The sequence below is a fragment of the Poromitra crassiceps genome (assembly GCF_964638095.1).
Source record: "Poromitra crassiceps genome assembly, chromosome: 13".
Lineage (NCBI taxonomy): Eukaryota > Metazoa > Chordata > Actinopteri > Beryciformes > Melamphaidae > Poromitra > Poromitra crassiceps.
The window spans coordinates 49,535,907-49,554,074 of record NC_139644.1 but is presented as its reverse complement, the minus strand read 5'-3'; the positions used below and the strand labels follow the sequence as shown (position 1 = coordinate 49,554,074).

At 42.9% G+C, this 18,168-nt stretch overlaps 1 protein-coding gene across 1 annotated transcript in view; it reads left to right on the top strand.

Moving 5' to 3' along the window:
- Window positions 1-17,147, top strand: part of LOC310788620 (synaptosomal-associated protein 25-A-like) — a gene marked incomplete at both ends in the record, with an annotated part of 20,954 nt that extends 3,807 nt beyond the window's left edge. The window contains 3 exons of the mRNA XM_083650146.1: window positions 8,166-8,266; window positions 9,696-9,840; window positions 17,085-17,147. Of these exons, the coding sequence (XP_083506272.1) occupies window positions 8,166-8,266; window positions 9,696-9,840; window positions 17,085-17,147 (309 nt within the window). The remainder of the gene's footprint in view (window positions 1-8,165; window positions 8,267-9,695; window positions 9,841-17,084) is intronic.
- Window positions 17,148-18,168: the final 1,021 nt, after the last annotated feature.

Sequence of the window (18,168 nt, the reverse complement as noted above, 5' to 3'; positions counted from 1 at the left end):
TGTGTTTTTGTTTTGTTTTTTGGCGACTGTGTTTGTTCTTTCTGTATTGTGTGCTTAATGTATGGATGTTTTTTTCTGTCATTGTTTAAGAAAAATTACCTTGAAATCTATGAAATTAAACATTTAAAAAATAAGTTGTAAATGAGGTCACTGATGTCCATAGACCTGCTAACTTGGAATAGAAGGCAAGCACAGCTCTTTAAGTAGGTTCAGGCTGTGGTTTTCATGCTGCACAACTTCCCTGTATGTATTTTGGGTGTTTCTGTTGGTTATATGTTTGTTCGTTTGATCGGGGCGGCTTTAGCTCAGGAGGTAGAGCGGGTCGGCCAATGACGCAAGGGTTGGCGGTTCGATCCCCGCTCCCTCCCAGCTGCTGTCGCTGTGTCCCTGGGCAAGACACTTAACCCTCCTTGCTCCCGATGGTGTGTAGGCACCCTGCGTGGCAGCCTGCCGCCATCGGTGTATGAATGGGTGAATGTAGACTATCTACTGATTGTAAAGCGCTTTGGATAAAAGCGCTATATAAATGCAGGCCATTTACCATTTACCATTTATGATCATTGTTTGTTTAAATGATGAACAGTAAAAGTGTCCTGTAAGCGCATATGGGCGGGGCTTCATTGGAAGTATGACACTTAAAGAAAATCAATCAATCAATCAATCAATCATATATTGTATGCGTGCGTGTGATTAGAAATGTAGAGGTCAGATAAGCTTATCAATTTGTTGGATGATTTTTTTTTCAGTTTAGATAATTTTTCAAAAATAAACAAAATTAAAATCCTTTTTGCGAATTTTTTATTACTTTTCATAGTCATAAGACAATGGTAAAAGAGACAAATTGTTTACACAATGACATTTTTCTGTTGAGGCACTCAGTTAATTTCCATCCCAACTTCAAGACTCTAATAGGAGAATACACTATGTAAAAAAAAAAAGAAAACAATATGAATTATAGCTGCTGCGCAGCAATGGGTCGTGGCCGGGCAAGTCTCAAGGCTTTGAGCTAGAGGTCTTCGGGTATGCCCGACCCCCCGAATACCCGAGGTTCCGGCCCGGACCCGGCCGGGTCTGGGTCCATTCAAAAGAAGTGCCAAACCGCTTGACCAAACCCTTAGAAAAGTCATAGCACACCTGTCCTCAATAAGCCGCATGTTTTGAGTTCGGACATGAGCCTTGAGCCTTGAGCCTTGAAATCAGCTCAGAAGTGTCAAGTGTCAATACAAGAAGGAAGGTTGGCCATAATGACAATGAATCAGCACTTCCTGCCGCCCTTCAAAATAAAACAATTTAGAAGGTACAGGTACTGAATGCTGCTAAAGCGCCCCCTAAAGGCGAATTGACACAATATTTATCCTATAGGCTCAGAGTACATCCTTCCACACCTGGACCAAGGTTGGTTAGGATCGCACGTTGTGTTCTAGAGTTATGGTGATTCTTGTGAAATTGGCCCCACCCACAGAAGTTTGGAAGTCGATTATATCGCAACGGTGTGCTTTTTTCAAATACCACGAAACAGTGTTGTGCAGGACACTCATCACATGATGTGTGCTTTGGTTTGGTGAAGACTGGACAAAATTTCAAGGGGGAATCGCAAAAACACTGTTTTGGACCAAATTCAAAATGGCGGAAAATCTAGTCAGACGGAAATGGGCGTGGCCTAGATGAGTAGATGCGGAAGGACCCAAGGAATCCAGGGAAAAAAGAAGTTTGATGATACACCATACGGTTCAGAAGTTATGGACCAGAATGTAAAGAGGGCTGTTATAGCTCCACCATCTGCTTAATTTGTGTAATTCTTTCGTGTAGAATAAAAGGCCCCTCTGTGCACCTCCCTACCAAGTTTCGTAGCTGTAGCTGTTATGGTTTCTGAATTACAGCTAATTTACTGCAAGATTTTTCGAAACCCCATGCAAGTCAATGGGGAAAAAAAATATTATGACATCACAATTGCTCGAGTGACATCAGTGATGGCATCACAATTGCTTGACTGACTGATGACATCACAAATACAACCTAATTGCCAAAGGTAATTAAGGTAATTAGGCTATACACGGGTAGCCTGGGTAAACCCATCCCCCACGTGACCTGCTCTCAGACCTGTTCTCAGTCACTATGGTCTGGATTCCCACCATTGTTAAACGATTTCCTGCGGTTGTTGCCCCCCCCCCGATAGACCGCTCCATTACGCAACCATCATCCAACCAGTTTAGTGCACAGAGCACATGCGCAGTGCAGCAGATGGCGTCATCACTCTGCGACCTTTGTTGTTAGCGCATTAGCTAACACTTTTCATTTCAGTACTGCTAACACGCAAATGGTTACAACCAGCTACAACCAACCAAGCCCCCCTCCGCCCGAAATGTAAACAGACTCAGAGCTGGCCTACGGATCGATGTGTGATTTCCAGGTAAGAATATGTTATTCACAGGTATATGCCACACTATATATTATCTCAAAAACTAGCGTAATTGTGTTTGGTAAGAAAGACATTCGATAAATGACTGACTTTTCCTCATCGGCTGTGTGGGGGTTAGCTAGATTACGGGAGCATTTAACGATCTAATGAATTCTAGAAAAACATGTCAGAAGCTAGCTAACGTTAGCCACGTGTAACATACAGTAACTGCTACGTTTGATATTATTAGAGCTTCCAAGAAGAGAGAACATCGCCTCTGCCAATGACTCCTGTGACGGTGGTCAGGGAATGAACAGGACAACTGTCTACAAAACCTCGATCCCTGCTGCAGATGGCCGCAGATCTGGAGAGATATTTGTGGCTGTGAAGAACAGTCATCATCTATACAGTTATCAGGGACACGCTGTCTTATCTGCATAAATCATATTGAATAGTACCAGACAAAACCTTCAAAACAAATCAAGCTCATGCAGGGTGTCGGGCAGCAGCAGTGCATCGCGCACCCCCTCTGGAGCTCACAGAGCTCCAGGCTGCCTCCGGGGCTCGACTCTGCTGCAGCCCCAACTCATAACGGTAAGGTGTGTTTGACCTAGCTAGAAATAACGTTAATGCACTCGCATTTCAGCGTGGTTACAGATGTAGCTGACGCTAGCTAGCTACAGTAGATTTGTGGAGGCTATAGCGTTAACGTGAATGTCATGATAGTGAGCGTAGTGTTATACTGTATATTATACATAATCCAGATCATATTCCAGATGCAACCTAGCTAGATGTTAAGCTCCACACTGCTGTATGAGTACAATCAAATCTATCAAGCCTTGATATCATATTCCAACGTGAATTCAGCTGAGGGGTTCGCTCCAGAACGAGACTGTTGCATTCAATATTTGTACACGTGTTTCTGACTTGGATTGATTAATCAAAATTTTCAAAATCTTTACTACTGTACTGTCCATTAATAATGACATCAGGTGACAAGCTGAAATGTCAATTCGTATAGCAAATCTAGGTAAATTTCAGACTTTAACGTAGTGTCTTGTCTGAAGTGAATACAAGTGACCTATATTTTTCAATCCTGTCTTTGAATAAAATACATTGTGTTATACTTGAAAACCATGTCTTTGCTCCCTTTGTGTTCACAATTACAACAAATCTGTATGGTTTATCTGTTGGCATTAAACCGTGGTATTTCCTTGGGTGATATTCCATATTTGTCATTAAACCTAGCTGTTCACATCTGCATTTTATACAAATTGGGCTAAATTTGCAATGATGAATCAAAGCCACGTGAGATATTAAGTAGCCTACTTTTATTAAAAAACAAAATAAAATGCAAAGAGAGGTTTCCTTCTCTAACTATTGGTGCGTTCACAAAATATTTACACAATGAGATTTTTTTATAAATAATAATCAATAACGTGGATAATGATGACATCTGCAGCTGCTGGACGAGAGACAGAAGAAACTACGAACGAAGATTGGAGCAGAGGACATGACTACAGAGAAACTTAACCGACCAGCACTCTGCTTCAATCAATGAATGCTTATAAATAAACCATACACATGAGAATTACCGTTAACGTTACAGCATTTAATAACATAAATATGGTGATATCTGGTGGTCTGAAATGACTCTCTATCTACAGTAGGGTAACTGGCTCCTATTGTGTCTTATTATTGTAACGTTTGAATCAGCGTTTCATAACTATAATAGCCTAATGTTACTGTAGCCTGGATGACGTTATAATGCTACCCAGCCTTCCAGCGTTTATCTTCCATAATGCATTAAATCATAATCACAATGCGAAGACATTAGCTGATCACCACAGAGCTGCACAGACAAGTTTATCAGATAATTTCGCCGTAAAATGTGTCCAGGTGATCAGCTCTGAAGCCCCGGCTTGTATGGTCCGCTAAAATCCGATTTCGATATAGGTGTTATTTTGATCAATATTGTATAGCTGGCTAGACAGAGGAGTTTATCTGGAATCAGTGTGACAAGATCCCTGCTGCTAGCTTGTCTGCCTTTCTGTGTCAGAGTATCTAGCTACATTATCTGCATTACATGCTACACCATGCAAATATATTTTGATATAATTCAAACAATTAGCCCACTGTACTACTGGACTGTGTATTGCTGTGAATAAGTTAGATTTGATTGTGTAAAGTGTTACATGTTATATTTTTAACTGAGCTTGGCAGAATTACCTCAACACAATTGTGTTGTGTATCAGCTTTAAATATCCAATATATACAGCATTAAACAAACGACCAGCAGCATTCAAATGTGCAAAAACGTTATATTTATTGAAATGTGGTGATCTCATGTCACATTACATAATGTTATGCCCAAATGGTCTACTGCCCAGAAGCGTCACTTTACATGTTTGGTAGGGAATTATTTTAATTATGTTAAACCAGCGTTTATCTTCCATAATGCATTAAATCATAATCACAATGCTATGAAGACATTAGCTGATCACCACAGAGCAGCACAGACAAGTTTATCAGATAATTTCGCCATAAAATGTGTCCAGGTGATCAGCTCTGAAGCCCTGGCTTGTATGGTCCGCTAAAATCAGATTTCGATAACGCTAGGTGTTATTTTGATCAACAGACCTCAACCTCAACAGCTGTTTTCACTTGAATTTCCTCACGTAGTTGCATAGCCATATAGCTAGCCAGCTAGTAGCTAGCTCGGGAGCTATGCTTTAGAGAGGCCAAATGCTAACGGCTAGGTAGTGCTAAGCCGCTGCAGCTGTTACACGTCATTGACAAAGACGCACTCTCTGATTGGCCGATCACGGCAGGACTGATGTTGGCAGTCACGCCGTCACTCATTGGCTGCGGGTCTGCGTGGGTCTTTCAATCGCCCCAGAAATCGATTTGAATGGCCCGTTCGCTAGACGATAGTGACTGGGAACTGAGAGAGCAGGTCACGTGGTGGCTGGGTTTACCTAGGCTAATACACGGGGCCAGAATTCAACGTTTTGATGCACTGTGGGCTCAATTTTTGACCGATCGAAAATCTGGTTTGATACTTTTGTGTAGAACGGTCTAACGATGCAGATACTGAAGTTTGGTGTCGTTTGAAGAAAAAATGTGGGAGGAGTAGGGTTTAATTCGTTTTTGCAGTTTTTGTCTTGCAGTCTTTAGACTTCATAATTGGCCATAGGTTGCATTGTACAAAAGTTTCCCCTCATTTAGGCGCACATTTCGGTGAAAGTTGCAAAGCCGTAGCACGTATGCCTGATTTTTTATGAATTTTTTAAGTTTTAAACTTTAGACGGTCGCTGTCGTGCCACCGTTAGGACTATTGGCCCCAAATTTGTGTCAAAGACGTTTGGCATGGGACTGGACCTTTGTGCAAAGTTTGGTTAGTTTTCATCCATGGGAAGTCGAACTTCCCGGGAGGATGAAGAATAATGGCAAATACAAGAAGTAGCCTGGCCGCTTCGCTGGCCCGGCCACTAATAATGACATTTTTCCTCATAACCATCAGAAAAAATATGAATAATGACATTTTTCCTCATAACCATTATAGTTCTTTACTGAATAATTTCACTGTCTTGTCTGAAAGACCAAAATGCAATATGAACCCATAGTATACACAAACTCAAAGGCTTCATGCTCAAATGAAAACCCTGATCGACTATAGTTTCTGAGTTGCACAATGGGATGTCACCAGTGATGATGTCACCAGTGATGATGTCATCAGTGATAATGTCATCAGTGATGTCATCCTTCCTGGCTGAAGCTATAAGTTCAGTGATGATGTAATCAGTGATGTTATCAGTGATGATGTCATCCGTATGAGGCTCGATTCCTAGTAATTTCACATCACTGATGACATCACAATTGCTCTTATGACATCACTGATGTCACAATGCCTATGACATCATCAGTGTTGTCACAATGCCTATGACATCATCCAGTGGGCCACAAATTTAAACAGACCAACAGAGCCCACTTGCTCCTTATTATTATTATTATTATTATTATTATTATTATTATTATTATTATTATTATTATGATTATGATTATTTATATATATTTTTTAATAATCGATTTTTGACATTTGTGAATCGATGCAGAATTGTGCACATCCGCATCGCAATGCATCTTATAATGGATTATTTTTGACACCCCTACTGAAGAGTAGGCTACAACAACAAGAGCAAGAATTTGATGTGACTGCTGTTTGACTGTATACAGTGTATCATCATACAGATCTATTCATCCAGATGCAATGAAGGGCTGCTCACAGTTTTCCTCTTCAAAATGACCAACGTTCACTTTAGCTTTTTGTTGATGATTTCTCCACGACAGATCTAACCGGTTGGCTTTCTCTTCCATGTTGATATGATGTGCTCTGATCCTGTTCCCCATGTGTTTTCACATGTTCCCTCTCCCCATGTCTATCATTGTGTGCTATGTTCCCTCATGTATCCCATCAAATTGAATGTGTATTTGTGTGTGTGAGCGAGTGTGTGTGTGTGTGTGTGTGTGTGTGTGTGTGTGTGTGTGTGTGTGTGTGTGTGTGTGCGTGTGTGTGAGCGCGTGTGTGAGCGCGTGTGTGTGTGTGTGTGTGAGCGTGTGTGTGTACATGTGTGTTTCCTCAGTGGACTGTTTTGTGTTTGTACTGTACTGCACTGTACTGTATGTGCTTGTGGGAGAGGGTTTTGCCGAGTCAGTAAAAGACTTTGGTTGCTTTCAAACACAAGCCACATGTGAGCTTATTGTGCTCAAATTCAATTGATCAGCACTGTTACGGCTGGGTGCCTTTAACGTATCGACTGAAATGACCCAGTACCCGTATCAAAACGTCCCCAGTCAAACCAGGCCTGCATTCCATCCTTTTTGTTCACAGATCTATAAATATATATATATATATATATATATATAATTTATAATATTTTTATAATACAATTTTACAATTTTATAAATATTATTTATAAAAATACAATTTCTATTTGTAATCACTGCAAGCGTTCTTCAATTTATTGCAATGTGATTGGCCCATAGCACAGCAGCTACAACCCTGTGGTCGAGTGCGGTGTACTGTACGTGACGGAGTTGGCAGTTCAGAATGCCGAGATGCCACCAAAACGGTATGGAATGAAGTAGTATTGGCATCATCAGTATGGCTCTTTAAGGGTACTAGTATAGAAGCACCGCAGGAAGGAGTCCAGAAGGCGGAAGTCCCAGACTTCCTGGATCCTCCGGGGGGAAAAGTCAATGGGGTTTCAGAATGGGGATTTCACTTAAATGCATAAAATGAGGTCTGTGGTTGAACAAAAGTTGATGAAACTGCAGCCTTTGTGTTCAGCACGATCATCTTCATAAACATGAATCACTTTTATGCCTTTTGAAGCGTTTTCTAAAAATTGCGTTTAAAAAACTCATTTTGGTCCTGGTTTGTGAAGATGATCGTGCTGAACACAAAGGCTGCAGTTTCATCAACTTTTGTTAACCACAGACCTTATTTGATGCTTTTCAGTGAAATCCCCATTCTAAAACCACATTGACACAGGGAAAGTCAATGGGGAAAGTCTTCCAACTACAAAAAGACGTCATCCCTGCACGACTCTATTCATACTGGTGTCGTCATTTTTTAAATGATACCCAGCCCTAAGCACTACAGATCAATTATTCACTGATAGATCAAAATTGCATGTATGTAAATATGACATATATGTGACTTGCATGTTGCTTTGGTACAGTAGGCGAATTGTCTTGACACAAGGCCTGGGGAAACAACCAGGATGGAGTGGTGAACGCCCAGCCAGGGGCGCGCGTGGTGGACGAACGCGAACAGATGGCCATCAGTGGGGGTTTCATCTGCAGGTAAGTGTGTGTGTGTTTGTGCACTCGCTGTGTGTGTGGGCGGAGGCACATTTCTTTGGTTGTGTGTTTATGTGTGAGTAAGGGGGGGTAGGTGTGTGTGGGTGGGTGAGGAAGTGTGTGTGTGTGTGTGTGTGTGTGTGTGTGTGTGTGTGTGTGTGTGTGTGTGTGTGTGTGTGTGTGTCATGCACTGTTTACTGTCACTAGATATTTTTCCTAATACGGTATTCCCAACATCCCTGATGTTGTTTTTGTCAGTGAAGATCAGAGATGCAAAATCTTACATCCAAATTACACACCTGTGTACTTTGAGTATTTTGTGTATTTGATGTATTACTGTATTTGTTATGTGATCGGACCCCAGGAAGAATAGCCGTAGCATCCTTCTGCGGCTAATGGCGATCCTAATAAACTAAACTAAACTAAACTAAACCTGCCTGTGAAAAAGAGAGGGATTTTCTGGGGTATCGGCAAGTGCAACTTTGGAGCATTAATTAGCCCCTTCCCAACAAGCTAGCATGACATGGTTGGTATGGATGCCTTAGGTCTTCTATATGACACACCGGATACTTCACTCTGGCTGTAAAAGTGAGCCCGCTACAGCCATTTGATTGAAATTGGGAGATTAACGGAGAAATGACCAATCGAGTGCACAGCAGGAGAAAGGGTTAAAAATAGGGAAACCCCCCCGGAAAATCGGGAGTGTTGGCAGGTATGAAAGATAATGATTATCATTAAAGGAATACTTCACTCAAAAATGAAAACTGTCATCATCTCCTACCCCTCATGCCAGTTGGACCACTTTTATGACTTTTGAAGCTTTTCCTGGAAAGGAAAAAAAAGCATTTACGCTTAAAAAGTCATAACAGTGGTCCTCACTTGTGAAGATGATGTTGCTGAACACAAACTTCGCTGTTTCATACACTTTTGTTAACCACAGAGCTGATTTCAAGCATTTCACCAAAATTCCCATACAAAAATTCCATTGCCTTTTACACTATGAACGAGGAAGTGCAGGGAAGCCTACAAAAATTAATCATCCCTACGGTACTCTATACCAGTGATTCCCAACCAGGGGTACGTGTACCCCTAGGGGTACTTGAGCAGCTTGCAGGGGGTACTTGGAAAGATTGGGATTACAATGTATTTCCAAAATGATAAAAACCGGCGACTTTTTCCCAATTGAAAACTGTCAAAATTGTATTAAAGAGGAGTCATTCAAATTATTTTCATTTAATGAGATGTGTTAGAGAGGCCTACTAAAAGTTTAATATAAGTTTAATATAACAACTTTAGGAGAATTATGGACACACGAGTGAGGGGATACTATCGGCATGGTAAAACAGCTCAAGGGGTACATAACAATAAAATGGTTGGGACCACTGCTCTATACACTCCCACTTCCTCTGTCTCTTTCTTTGCTTGTTTCCAGGGTAACAGACGATGCCCGGGAGAACGAGATGGACGAAAACCTGGAGCAGGTGGGTGGGATCATCGGCAACCTGCGTCACATGGCCCTGGACATGGGCCAGGAGATCGACACCCAGAACCGCCAGATCGACCGGATCATGGATAAGGTATACCACAAGTGCTAGGGGACGAGCGACATATATCTTATTATAATGTAGAATTGTACCGATATCATATACAGATCCTTTCCAAAACATTTGACTATCATAGAGAAGTTAGTTTTTTTCCATAATTCCTTTCAAAAAGTGAAACTTTCATAGATTATAGATTCATTACACACAACGTGAAATATTTCTAGCCTTTATTTGTTTCATTTTTCATACTTTTGGCCTACAGCTCCAGAAAACCCCCAAAACAGTATTTCAGGAAATTAGAATAGTGTGAAGAAAATCAGCAGTTACTTCTCAGTTATGACTGACTCCCGCCTCAGTCCACTCCCTCTGAATCTCTGCCAAATTTTTGAATGGTCTTTGCTTGACAATCCGCTGAAGCCCACGGTCATCCATGTTATTTCCATGATATTCAAATTTTTTGGAAAGGATCTGTATAGTCTTACAGATTTTACAGATGATGAAAAGTACAGATTGTATGCTTTCATACATTGAAATCTGAAAATACTTGAAGAAGATATGCTTATCAGAATCAGAATCACTTTTATTGCCACAATATGCAAGATTACATACGAGGAATGTGTCTTAGTGTAAGTTGCGTAGTGGTCATATCAATATTCAGAGATAAAAAGAAAATATCTAAAAGACAAAATCACAACATCGTAAGTACAGTGCTTATTTGAATGTTCGTACTCGCAAAAGCAACATTCACAGGAAAGTGCCCTGAAAGTTGGTGAACAAGCTTAGATTGCTATTACAATATGTAGTGGTCCTAAAACTGTTGTTGGTTATATTGAGTGTGATCTAAACTTTTGTAATAGGATTTTTTTTAACAACCTTTTATCTTGATTTGTGCGATTTCACGGTTACAATACTTGACCAGACCATAGGTTGAGTCGATGTCTTGTCATAAACGCTGGGTTAGCTGCCTGGGGGCGTGGTCAGGGTCAGGGTCAGGGTAAATCCTCCCGTTCTCCCCATTCAGCATAGTTAGCATTTAGCTGCTAGCTGCTAACCCCTGCAGTAAACGCACATCTGAACAGACGTCTATGTACCTGCTGTAGAATCCCCAATCCTGTAGTGTAGAGGCGCAGCACCGTCCTTTAGTGAGTCAGCCCATTGAGATATATGGGAGGATTTACCCCACTCGCGCGCGCATTCGGGACACACAAGCTCCGTCAAATTTAGAGGCTCAAATTATATTTGTGTTAATGAAGATACAATGAGAAGATCACTCAGAAGATATGGATAGCGTTAGGGTTAGGGTTAATGCTGTAATACTGACGGGTTTGTTTAAATTCGTAGTAAAACATGTTGTGGTTATGAAATTACAACGGATCATTGAGAGGCCACATGTGCACATTAAACTAATGTGCACAGAATTACAAGACTGCTTACAATAAGAGTGTAGAATCATTTTGTATTCATGAAATGACCATTTTAATGGTATTTATGAAAGTATCACGACATCATAATGTAGAAGGTACAGAGGGCAATAGGGAGGAAAGTGAATGTGATTAGATCAACAGGTTCACTTAAATTCAGAAACTGTATTTAAGGAGAAGTGGCAGGATTCTGGCAGAGGAAGTGATATAGAAAATTTTAATCACACTAGCCTTTATTTAGACAATCAGTTTAATGTACTCACATACATTTTCATTTCAGTGACTCATATTAATACTAGTAATAAGCATGGATAAATACACACACAGACACCCCATTCAGGATAGCCTATAGCCTACATTTTCAGTTCATCTCTGTCCCACTCTGTCAGCACTGTGTACAGGGTGCTATGATAGCTGTCAGTACTGTGTACAGGGTGGTATGGTAGCTGTCAGCACTGTGTACAAGGTGCTATGATAGCTGTCAGCACTGTGTACAGGGTGCTATGATAGCTGTCAGCACTGTGTACAGGGTGGTATGATAGCTGTCAGCACTGTGTACAAGGTGGTATGATAGCTGTCAGCACTGTGTACAAGGTGCTATGATAGCTGTCAGCACTGTGTACAGGGTGGTATGATAGCTGTCAGCACTGTGTACAAGGTGGTATGATAGCTGTCAGCACTGTGTACAGGGTGGTATGATAGCTGTCAGCACTGTGTACAAGGTGGTATGATAGCAGTCAGCACTGTGTACAAGGTGGTATGATAGCTGTCAGCACTGTGTACAAGGTGGTATGATAGCTGTCAGCACTGTGTACAAGGTGGTATGATAGCTGTCAGCACTGTGTACAAGGTGGTATGATAGCTGTCAGCACTGTGTACAGGGTGGTATGATAGCTGTCAGCACTGTGTACAGGGTGGTATGATAGCTGTCAGCACTGTGTACAAGGTGGTATGATAGCTGTCAGCACTGTGTACAAGGTGGTATGATAGCTGTCAGCACTGTGTACAGGGTGGTATGATAGCTGTCAGCACTGTGTACAGGGTGCTATGATAGCTGTCAGCACTGTGTACAAGGTGGTATGATAGCTGTTAGCACTGTGTACAGGGTGGTATGATAGCTGTCAGCACTGTGTACAGGGTGGTATGATAGCTGTCAGCACTGTGTACAGGGTGGTATGATAGCTGTCAGCACTGTGTACAGGGTGCTATGATAGCTGTCAGCACTGTGTACAGGGTGGTATGATAGCTGTCAGCACTGTGTACAGGGTGCTATGATAGCTGTCAGCACTGTGTACAGGGTGGTATGATAGCTGTCAGCACTGTGTACAGGGTGGTATGATAGCTGTCAGCACTGTGTACAGGGTGCTATGATAGCTGTCAGCACTGTGTACAGGGTGGTATGATAGCTGTCAGCACTGTGTACAGGGTGGTATGATAGCTGTCAGCACTGTGTACAAGGTGCTATGATAGCTGTCAGCACTGTGTACAGGGTGCTGTGATAGCTGTCAGCACTGTGTACAGGGTGCTATGATAGCTGTCAGCACTGTGTACAGGGTGGTATGATAGCTGTCAGCACTGTGTACAGGGTGCTATGATAGCTGTCAGCACTGTGTACAGGGTGGTATGATAGCTGTCAGCACTGTGTACAAGGTGCTATGATAGCTGTCAGCACTGTGTACAGGGTGCTATGATAGCTGTCAGCACTGTGTACAGGGTGCTATGATAGCTGTCAGCACTGTGTACAGGGTGGTATGATAGCTGTCAGCACTGTGTACAGGGTGGTATGATAGCTGTCAGCACTGTGTACAGGGTGCTATGATAGCTGTCAGCACTGTGTACAGGGTGCTATGATAGCTGTCAGCACTGTGTACAGGGTGGTATGATAGCTGTCAGCACTGTGTACAGGGTGGTATGATAGCTGTCAGCACTGTGTACAGGGTGGTATGATAGCTGTCAGCACTGTGTACAAGGTGGTATGATAGCTGTCAGTACTGTGTACAGGGTGGTATGATAGCTGTCAGCACTGTGTACAGGGTGGTATGATAGCTGTCAGCACTGTGTACAAGGTGGTATGATAGCTGTCAGCACTGTGTACAGGGTGCTATGATAGCTGTCAGTACTGTGTACAGGGTGCTATGATAGCTGTCAGCACTGTGTACAAGGTGGTATGATAGCTGTCAGCACTGTGTACAGGGTGGTATGATAGCTGTCAGCACTGTGTACAAGGTGGTATGATAGCTGTCAGTACTGTGTACAGGGTGGTATGATAGCTGTCAGCACTGTGTACAAGGTGGTATGATAGCTGTCAGCACTGTGTACAAGGTGGTATGATAGCTGTCAGCACTGTGTACAGGGTGGTGTACAGGGTGGTATGATAGCTGTCAGCACTGTGTACAGGGTGGTGTACAGGGTGCTATGATAGCTGTCAGCACTCTGTACAGGGTGGTGTACAGGGTGCTATGATAGCTGTCAGCACTGTGTACAGGGTGGTATGATAGCTGTCAGCACTGTGTACAGGGTGGTATGATAGCTGTCAGCACTGTGTACAGGGTGGTATGATAGCTGTCAGCACTGTGTACAGGGTGGTATGATAGCTGTCAGCACTGTGTACAGGGTGGTATGATAGCTGTCAGCACTGTGTACAGGGTGGTATGATAGCTGTCAGCACTGTGTACAGGGTGGTATGATAGCTGTCAGCACTGTGTACAGGGTGGTATGATAGCTGTCAGCACTGTGTACAGGGTGGTATGATAGCTGTCAGCACTGTGTACAGGGTGGTATGATAGCTGTCAGTACTGTGTACAGGGTGGTATGATAGCTGTCAGCACTGTGTACAAGGTGCTATGATAGCTGTCAGTACTGTGTACAGGGTGGTATGATAGCTGTCAGCACTGTGTACAGGGTGGTATGATAGCTGTCAGCACTGTGTACAGGGTGGTATGATAGCTGTCAGCACTGTGTACAGGGTGGTATGATAGCTGTCAGCACTGTGTACAGGGTGCTATGATAGCTGTCAGTACTGTGTACAGGGTGGTATGATAGCTGTCAGCACTGTGTAGAGCGTGGTATGATAGCTGTCAGCACTGTGTACAGGGTGGTATGATAGCTGTCAGTACTGTGTACAGGCTGGTATGATAGCTGTCAGTACTGTGTACAGGGTGGTATGATAGCTGTCAGCACTGTGTACAGAGTGGTATGATAGCTGTCAGCACTGTGTACAGGGTGGTATGATAGCTGTCAGTACTGTGTACAGGGTGATATGATAGCTGTCAGCACTGTGTACAGGGTGGTATGATAGCTGTCAGCACTGTGTACAGGGTGGTATGATAGCTGTCAGCACTGTGTACAGGGTGGTATGATAGCTGTCAGCACTGTGTACAGGGTGGTATGATAGCTGTCAGCACTGTGTACAGGGTGGTATGATAGCTGTCAGCACTGTGTACAGGGTGGTATGATAGCTGTCAGTACTGTGTACAGGGTGGTATGATAGCTGTCAGCACTGTGTACAGGGTGGTATGATAGCTGTCAGTACTGTGTACAGGGTGGTATGATAGCTGTCAGCACTGTGTACAGGGTGGTATGATAGCTGTCAGCACTGTGTACAGGGTGGTATGATAGCTGTCAGCACTGTGTACAAGGTGGTATGATAGCTGTCAGCACTGTGTACAGGGTGGTATGATAGCTGTCAGCACTGTGTACAGGGTGGTATGATAGCTGTCAGCACTGTGTACAGGGTGGTATGATAGCTGTCAGCACTGTGTACAAGGTGGTATGATAGCTGTCAGCACTGTGTACAGGGTGGTATGATAGCTGTCAGCACTGTGTACAAGGTGGTATGATAGCTGTCAGTACTGTGTACAAGGTGGTATGATAGCTGTCAGCACTGTGTACAAGGTGGTATGATAGCTGTCAGCACTGTGTACAGGGTGGTATGATAGCTGTCAGCACTGTGTACAAGGTGGTATGATAGCTGTCAGCACTGTGTACAAGGTGGTATGATAGCTGTCAGCACTGTGTACAAGGTGGTATGATAGCTGTCAGTACTGTGTACAAGGTGGTATGATAGCTGTCAGCACTGTGTACAAGGTGGTATGATAGCTGTCAGTACTGTGTACAAGGTGGTATGATAGCTGTCAGTACTGTGTACAAGGTGGTATGATAGCTGTCAGCACTGTGTACAGGGTGGTATGATAGCTGTCAGCACTGTGTACAGGGTGCTATGATAGCTGTCAGCACTGTGTACAGGGTGCTATGATAGCTGTCAGCACTGTGTACAGGGTGGTATGATAGCTGTCAGCACTGTGTACAGGGTGGTATGATAGCTGTCAGCACTGTGTACAGGGTGGTATTATAGCTGTCAGCACTGTGTACAGGGTGGTATGATAGCTGTCAGCACTGTGTACAGGGTGCTATGATAGCTGTCAGCACTGTGTACAGGGTGGTATTATAGCTGTCAGCACTGTGTACAGGGTGGTATGATAGCTGTCAGCACTGTGTACAGGGTGCTATGATAGCTGTCAGCACTGTGTACAGGGTGGTATGATAGCTGTCAGCACTGTGTACAGGATGGTATGATAGCTGTCAGCACTGTGTACAGGGTGGTATGATAGCTGTCAGCACTGTGTACAGGGTGGTATGATAGCTGTCAGCACTGTGTACAGGGTGGTATGATAGCTGTCAGCACTGTGTACAGGGTGGTATTATAGCTGTCAGCACTGTGTACAGGGTGGTATTATAGCTGTCAGCACTGTGTACAGGGTGGTATTATAGCTGTCAGCACTGTGTACAGGGTGGTATGATAGCTGTCAGCACTGTGTACAGGGTGGTATGATAGCTGTCAGCACTGTGTACAGGGTGGTATGATAGCTGTCAGCACTGTGTACAGGGTGGTATGATAGCTGTCAGCTCTGTGTACAGGGTGCTATGATAGCAGATAGATTGGGTCTACTGTGGGCTGCCTTCAGAATGTCCATCAAAACAGATGTCATCTCATGTGTGCCCGGTCTATATGAATGAATGAATGAATGAATGAATGAAAGTTTTATTTTCGTGTCAGGACAATTACATGACCCATCCCACATGGGATTATCAGACACATCAACATTCAATATTTAACAAAACATAACATTCCGGTATGTTACCCAACCAGAAGCTTTCAGTGCAGCCCAAATTAGAGAGTATATATACATGCAGACATAATATGCCTATACATATACATACATATACATTCATACATACCTGCACATAGAATACGAAAATAAAACAAACAAAAAAAATAAACTATAATTTATCAGTTATACGTCAACCTTCTCCTCCTGTCCCACGCTTTAGAAAGAAATTCAGAGAATGCAAAAATATTATCAAAAAGAAATGCCTTTGACATCGGCATGTAAATCTGTATATTATGCATTTGTGGATGTACAAGAGTGCATCTCTTGGTCAAGATTGTTTAAATACATTAATTTTAAGATGACTTCCAGACTCCTGCTTTTGATCTCTAGTTTCCTTTTCTTCACTTTATGGCTGTTAAATTCTGTTCTGTCTCAGTAAGTAAATACAAAGATAACAACCCCGAATATTGTTTTGGTGTCTAATGTACATTTGGCTGAGCTCGAGGATGCTGTGGTCGTCTTGATTTTGAGCAGATCTATTCTCAGCATCTCAAAGCCATCTCAGTGGCTTCCAACATCCTAATAGTGTGGTGCCACTACATTGGTTCAAAATGTCTCTTCATCAAAGTAGCTCATCCCACCCATCAGCATCTGCTTCACCACATAATGCCTCTCTCTCTCTCTCTCTCTCTCTCTCTCTCTCTCTCTCTCTCTCTCTCTCTCACTCTCTCACTCTCTCTTCCAGGCTGATTCCAACAAGACCAGGATTGACGAGGCCAACCAGCGTGCTACAAAGATGTTGGGCTAGTGGCTAAACTAGTGCTTTGATCCCCCATTTAACCCCCGTTTCCACCCGAGAAACCTGACCCGGCCCCCACCACACCTGCAACACCTGCGCCCCTTCCTTTGCTCGACAGTCGGCGGCGCAAAAACATGCTTTCGTGATACGTATACTCTGTAGAGGTTTGCACACAGGCTCTCTCTGGCCACCATCCCCTCCGTCCCCCTCCTCCTCCTCCTCCTCCTCCTCCCCGTGTTGTTAACATTGTTCTGTGTCGTCTCTCTTTGGCTTTTGTTAAGAAATGATAGTCATGTTACACGTCTGCATATCCCCCCCCCCCCAAGGTTGTATATAGTGCTTCTTTGATGGCTTCATGGATTTAGATCACCTGTCCTGTTTTCTTTTTATCTGTATCTTTTTTTTAAGTATATGTGTAATATAAACTGTATGTACACCTCGCTCCAAAACATCACACTGCGTCTCCATCAGTATAGATGTGACACGACATGATAAAGGCCAGTGACTCACCATGATGTTCTAGCCATCACAGCTTCTTCTCACCCAGGCTCCTCCACTGCTTAACTACAATAATGCCGTTTACCGGACAGATGTATTGCATCTCTATAAGGAGACCCACGCTGCACACTCAGCTGTTCTTTGTTTGATGAAATTTAACAAAGTATTTGAGCCATTCGACCACGAAAACATGGCGGCCTCGTGCCACGACTGTTAGTGTTAGTGTTACCTGCTCTCTTGACAGGACAGTATTTACGCAGTTTGATGTGATGGGTTGTACAGTATTGACCTTTTCCTCAGGGAGGTAAATCTGACCATTCAAAAGAAATGGTTGAATATTTAATTGACACATTGTAATTGACGATAACTGATAATGTAATGCACAGTATATATATAATATGGCTCTGTGTGTGTGCAATAAATGTAGCTATTTGTACTTGGTCTGAACTGCATTGTTGGCGGGAGCGTTGTTTAATTAACCATCAGAAATCTATCAAGGGCGATCGATAGTCATGATAGTTCACACTTTGAC